At 40.7% G+C, this 6,923-nt stretch overlaps 1 protein-coding gene across 3 annotated transcripts in view; it reads right to left on the reverse strand.

Annotated features, from left to right (window-relative positions):
- Positions 1 to 299: 299 nt before the first annotated feature.
- CRACDL (CRACD like) overlaps positions 300 to 6,923 on the reverse strand; it is a 64,276-nt gene continuing 57,652 nt past the window's right edge. For all 3 annotated transcript variants that reach the window (XM_032785022.2, XM_032785021.2, XM_075062363.1), the window contains 3 exons: positions 4,202 to 4,404; positions 1,923 to 2,070; positions 300 to 1,388 (listed from right to left, as the gene is read on the reverse strand). In XM_032785022.2, the coding sequence (XP_032640913.1) occupies positions 1,246 to 1,388; positions 1,923 to 2,070; positions 4,202 to 4,404 (494 nt within the window). In that variant the 3' untranslated portion in view covers positions 300 to 1,245. The remainder of the gene's footprint in view (positions 1,389 to 1,922; positions 2,071 to 4,201; positions 4,405 to 6,923) is intronic.

Raw genomic sequence — 6,923 nt, forward strand, 5'->3', positions numbered from 1 at the left:
GAATGGATTGTTAGTTTCTTTGTGACTGTGCAGCAGGAAGAGAGGAAGTACAATAAGGTCAGCGTGATCTCTATCACCAGCTGCAACTACTTCCCCATGTCAGTGTTGGTACACAACCAGCAGAGGTGCCCATGAAACTGCATAAACAGGGACCCTGCTTTGGAGTTGTGGTGGGCACAATGAAAATAATATTGTGACAGCTTGTTAACATACTGTGCTATTCCCAGTCCGTTTTGCCATTCAGAGGGGGCAGAGTTAAGGCTGTGAGGTTGCACTGTGTTTGAAGAAGCACCAACTGTTCAGTTCCTGGTTTTGTAACATTTGAGTTTGGGCTCAACAAGTCCCATACGCTAACTCATTAATCTTTATCTGAATTCATAATCTTCATCTTTGATATCATAAGCATATCCATTGCCACTAAATATGGTGCCACAAACCAACATGATGAATTCCCATAAAAAACAGAATACCCGCATCTGGGTGAATTCTGGAGAAGAGCATTCATGAATACATATGAGATTCCAATTCAGTCCAAACACATTTGTTTCCTCTTTGCTTGCTTTTCTGTGCTCATTTGTGTAGCCAGTTTTGTTCAGGCAAGTATTTCAGGAGGAATTTTTATTCATTTTCACGCACAAACAAGTTTGTTTATGCCTCAGGAATCAAATCAGAAAATAGAAACCATACCATGTGACTCAACTAATCAATTGCACAGTTCAAACAGCCAGTTCTGAATATCTGATAAAGTACTCAATAAAAACAAGTCATGAACACATAATTGGCCCAAACATCTTTAAAGAATGTCTGTCAGATAACACCAGTAAAAGAGATTTATATTATCATGATCTGACAGTGGACAATTCACAAATAGATAATGAGCAGAGTAACAATGTTTGCAACAAAAAGTTCAATAAGATTTAACAAAGATACTCGTTTTATGCAATTTTAATGGGGGGGGGGGGAGAATACACTATGTATATAGGCAGAATGTTTTTCTAAGTTGGTGTGTATGTCCTTAAAGTAGATTATTTTTAAACCATTTCTAGTACCATCCTGATTGCTATAGAAGGTTTAAGGTAAACTTGTTGACAGCACTTATTGCACTCTTTTTTCAAAGCTTTATAACAAAACCCTTCTGATGTACCATAGATTCTTCATTGTGATTAACTAATCTTTAGAAATTCAATTATGTGGACTACTCAATTATCCTAAACAACATATACTACTGGTCTGAGATGTATCACCCTATTTTATAATCTGTGGCATATCACTCCAAGCTTGGGATTTCTTTTTGGCAAGTTCCATCCATGATGGCTGATCTGGAGCAGAATGACTGACTTTCTTAAACTGGTTCATTTCTTCTTTCTCTATCAGCACTGAGGATTGAGCTATTGTGAAAAAAATATATATACATTATGTTAGCTTGATGCTCATCTATAGACCTCACCTGTTTCTTTAAAACAGTACATTGTCCTACAAAATTAAACCTTTACATTCCACATGGAAACTTATTCTACAGTGCATTAACAAAGAATTAAAATTGTACTATAGATCAAATGCAATATTTGCATACATCTGACTTCCTCTAATGGGGGCAATGCATGGAGGTTCCAATCCAGTGAAGCATCCAATGCCCTCAGCTCACATTGTTTTCAATGAGAATTGAGGTTGCTACAGAATTAGCCCATTATAAGCAGCATTCCTCAAAATAAAACTGTGGAAACTAGCGTTAAAGAAACAACTACAATTCTTGCTCTCACTGCAGCCAGTGAGAAGTGGGCAAGAGACAAATCACTGTGGCATGGATCCTGCAAACACTTAAGCACATGGGTAATTTTGCTCATATGAGCAAAGTCACCCACATGCTTCAGAGTCTGCAGGATAGGAGCCTACATCAGTATTTCAAGCATTTGTTCTCATACCAGGGACATGATGCGACAGCGAGTTGGCTCTTGGCAGTGGCTCGTTCACGTCAGACTTTGTCTCATTCCTCAGTTCTTCAGAAGAAGTTTTAGGTGCTAAATGTGAAGGTTTGCTCCTGATGAAGTCTGCTTGTTGCTTCATTGACCCCTAATTACATTGGGGGAAAAAAGCAGGTAGAAATTTTTTAAATAATTAAATGAGGAAGAACAATAGTGGGAATTTAGAAGAAGATGAACAACACAGGAGTGAACAAAATGCTCTTGCATAACAATGGAAAAGTCTTGTCATACACTTGTTCCATTTATTTCACTCAAGTTATCACCAGTTCATAAAGCTAACATTTTGAGTTTTGTTTCCAGGACTCTAATTTTGCAATTTAAAAAAGTGCCTCTGTATTTTGCCTTATTTACAACAGTGATTGCAGAAGATTGTTACTTTCACTGCAAATTTATTCTCGGCCATATGCATCCCTCTGCTAATGTGAATAGAGAGGAGCCATGCCTGGCAGAAAATGGTTTGTGGTGCACATTGCGGGAGCTGTGGTTTCACAAATGTTTCCCTTTCTTCTCCCCAACTCTGTGAGTTCAGAATTCTGTGGTGGTGGTGGTGAAGGTTAGGGTTGGGGTTAGATGTTCTTTGAGGCACCATTTCCTTCAGATCCTCATGAATTTCCTTAAGGAAGGCAATGCTGACCACATCAGCATACTCCTCCTTGGGTTCCCCTACTGTCCGGTGAAACTCCTCCATGATGGGAATCCATGGTAGTATGTTTCTGGAAGGAGCTCTGCTACCATGTGGGACAGAGATAATGGGAGCAGTGCAGTGGCACTGAGCCTCATGCCCTATGGTCAGCAGGATCTTGGGGTACCTACGGGCTAGAAGGGTCATGTCTCTTAGCTGTTGTATGGAACCAATCTACATGGCACAATCTGCACGATACAATGCAACTTGAAATCAGGAGATTTCTGGCCCTTAGAAGGAAATTTCTCAAATAGGGGATGATTTGACCCTCTGTGTTTTAAGGAGTAAAGAGTTCTGTGGCACCTTATAGACTAACAGACATCTGATGCATCCGATGAAGTGGGTATTCACCCACGAAAGCTCATGCTCCAATACGTCTGTTACTCTATAAGGTGCCACAGGACTCTTTGCTACTTTTACAGATCCAGACTAACACGGCTACCCCTCTGATACTATGTTTTAAGTGTTGTGAACATGTACAAACTTTATTATGGTTTATAATCTCATCTGGACACATTATTAGGGAACATTTCTTGTTAATCACACTGCCATTGTTTGTCGTCCTGTAGAGAGGCCTCTTTTAAAAACTTTAGAATACAATACGCTAACCTCACTTTCTATCAGGAGAGCTTCATGTAAGGAATTATTTAGCATGAGTTTTCTAAGAGGCAATGCTAGCTAATATCCAGTGTCACCATCACATATAAGTCTGATTTATCACAGTACATAAAGCCAAAATCTAGATCATAAGAACTTACATAAGAATGGCCATACTGGATCAGACCAATGGTGCATCTAGCCCAGTATCCTGTCTTCCAACAGTGGCCAATGCCAGGTGCCCCAGAGGGAATGAACAGAACAGGTAATCATCAAGTGATTCATCCCCTGTTGCCCATTCCCAGCTTCTGGTAAACAGAGGCTGGAGACACCATCCTGACTAATAGCCATTGATGAACCTATCCTCCATGAACTTATCTATTTCTTTTTTGAATCCTGTTATAGACTTAGTCTTCACAAGATCTTGGTTTTGTCACTGATTGTCAAACAGAAAAGTTATTTTTACCTTATTTCATTTCTCCAGACCCTGAAAATTGTTGGCAAGGCAGTTTTGAAACCAAGCTGTTCTGTCAGGCTTAAATCAGTGAGAAGATTTTGGATTACTACGAAATGTGTGTGGGGGTTTTAAATACACACAAAAAGAACAGATTCCCTCAGTAGGGATTGCACAATTTAGCACATCAGTCAGTTTACTTCAGTGTATATATACATAAAGCTAGGCCTGATCCTGCCAGCACTTATGCAGATGAGTAATGTTACACTCAAGGTGCAATCCCACAATCACTCACATGTGTAAAATTATTGATGAGAGTAGTCATGGGACTATGCACGTGTACAAGAATTTGCAAAATCAAAGCCTTTGTAATTAAGTATCAATAATAATTAGATTTTTACAGAATTATTTAATAGCAACTGATCCAAAGCAAGAATGCAACAGCAATTTTACACAAAAGCATTAAACAAATTTGCCTGTAAGCACCTCCATTGTTTCCTTCTCCTTATTTTGTTTTTCTGTGTCTGACTTAACATCTTGAGCCACAAGTTGTTCTTCTTTAGTAAGGTCCGGCTCCTGTTGCATGTCCCTCTGCTTCTGTCTTGCTATAGTAATCCAGGCTGGCTTTGACTGGCTGTCAGTTCCTCCTGCAGAGTCTGCTGTAATCACTGGGGAAGGCACAGTCTTCTCTGTTGACAGATTCATTTGGAAACAAGGTTATTTGAAAGAAAACCTTAATTCATTTTAGCTCCTTCACTGTCTCATTTCACTGACTTGTTATTACAGGAAATGTGATTGAAGAACATTTTATTTTGACCCCTTGAGGAGTTTTGATGTTACTGTTCATTATTCATTTTGCTAAATGACAATTTTATTTGTAAGTAATGCTTTGTATCTTTGTCCAGAGGGTGTCACCGTGTCACTCCTGTCATATGAGCAATATAAAGCAGCACCAGTCAAATTACATCAACGCTGCAACTGTGAATCGCAAACTGTCAACAGCTGACCACTCTTGATTTTGCCTCTCTCCCCTAAATACCAAGGCAATGCTTCCATAGCACTAAAAAAGAGAGAGAAATGTTAAAATGGAAAGCCACAGAAATGAATGCAACAGGCCAATTTCACTGCTGGGGTAAGTGGATGAGTGAAAATTCCATTGACTTAAATAGTTGCACCCACTTACACCAGTGCTGAATTTGGTCCATCAAGCAGAAATAGCTCTTACTCCTAAGTAAACAACAAGTTAATCTCACAGTGCTTAAAAGGTACAAGAAAAGTAACACTAATCCTAAAACACTAACTACCTTTGGGCCTGCTCCTCTACACTGGAAGTCTTGCCTCTGATGTAGATGGCAGCAGGATCAGGCACTTGTGTATCACTAGTAAGTGGAAAATCAACACTGTCAGAGAGTGTCATTTCAGATTGGTGAATGAAATACAGGAACAACATTTACAGAGGAAATCCTAACTGCAGTGTCTGGTGCTAACGTCTGGGATTCTTGGGAGCTGTCAGGGAGTCCTGTAGGACTTGTCTTCACTAGAAAGTTAGGTTGTGTTAGAACACAGGCTTGCAGACATATTAACTAATGTGAGGCTCAACATGCTGTTGCAGTGAGTGGAGACAGGAAGGATCATTATGTTTTACATAGTTTTTTCTGGACATGAGTAAACTCTACTGGAACCAAACTTGGGTTAACCACAATCACTGGACAGGATGTTTACTATTACTTGTCTCTGTCTTCACTGCCTGCAAAGTCATGTTTAACACTGTATTAGTTAACACAATTCCTCAAGGTCATGTTCTAACAACCCAGTTTTCAATTAAGACAAGTTGACAAAAGAGAGGCAGTATGTGGGAAACAAAGCAATCAGACAGTAAAGCGTCAGATTTACTGGTGTCAGCACTGCTGGTGTCAGCACTGTGGCCTGGTCTACTTTCAAAAGTTAGGTCGACCCAGTTACATCGCTCAGGGGTGTGAAAAAGCCACCTCTCTGAGTGATGTAGTTCAGCCGACCTAAGCCCTGGTGTAGACAGCACTAGGTCGATGGACAAATTCTTCTCTCAACCTAGCTACTGCCTCTCGGGAAGGAGGATAACCTATGCCAATGTGCCACTGTAGCATTTCAAGTGCAGGTAAGCCCTGTGTGGTGAAAACCTGCAACTGCCAATGCAAACATTTCAGCCTTGTAATGCCTGATGGGAAAGTGCAGAAATGGTTAAAGAGAATTAGAAAGTCAAAGTTTGACTAAGACTTTCAGGCAGTGCTCATGGCTCAAACACCGTCACTGCCTTTGAGATCATATCCGGGCCTTCAGCCAAATACGACTCCCAAATAGAAGCTCAATGAGCTGAGGCATAAGTAAACTTAGAGGCTCTTGCATTCCTCCTAGAACCCTACCATGAAAAATGCAATTGGTTGAAAGACTGAAAATCCTTGGTTCTTTTAGGATAAAATTTTTCAGGCTGACACCAAGTGTGTTCCAGAAGCACTCAAGGTTGTTAGAAAGGGAAGAACAAAGCCTGAGTAATATTACCTCCTTCCAAAGACCCACCGAGCCCCTACTCATGGCCCTCAGCTGATTCTGCTGATGAACATGGCCTCCTGATTGCCTGAAGATTTCAGCAGGCAGTTTTAAACTCTGCAACAGGCCTGTTAACCCAGCTGCTCTATAACATTCCATGGTTGCAGCTGTGATTCTGGTCCTGCTCTCAGTTCCCCTTGCTCCTAGCCCTTTCTCCAGACTCCTGCTCCTGGTGCCAGATTCCTGCTCCTAGCTCCCAGTTCCCATTCCTGGCTCCTGTCCCTGCTCGGGTTGATACTTCAGCTCTGACTCCTGAATTTTGGCTCTTGCTCGCTCCCTGGACTTGGCATTCAATTTCTGAAAACATCTCTGACCCTTGGCTCCTGGTTTCTCGCTCTCGGCTCCGGCTCTGTCATAAATAGATAGCTAAGGGTTAATATTTCTTTTACCTGTAAAGGATTAACAAAGGGAACCAAACACCCGACCAGAGGACCAATCAGGAAACCGGATTTTTCAAAGTAAGGGTGGGAACTTCTGGTTGTTCTGTCTTCTTTGTTTCTTTCGGCTATGAGAGAACAGCTTTTCTTTCTATCTCCAAGCTTCTTTCTACCCTGCTGTTACCAAGTTGTGAGTACAAAAGGAAAAGCAATAGGTTGATATTGTAGTTTGTATTTACATGTGTGTA

This window comes from Chelonoidis abingdonii, chromosome 1 (genome assembly GCF_003597395.2).
Source record: "Chelonoidis abingdonii isolate Lonesome George chromosome 1, CheloAbing_2.0, whole genome shotgun sequence".
NCBI classification, from domain to species: Eukaryota; Metazoa; Chordata; order Testudines; family Testudinidae; genus Chelonoidis; species Chelonoidis abingdonii.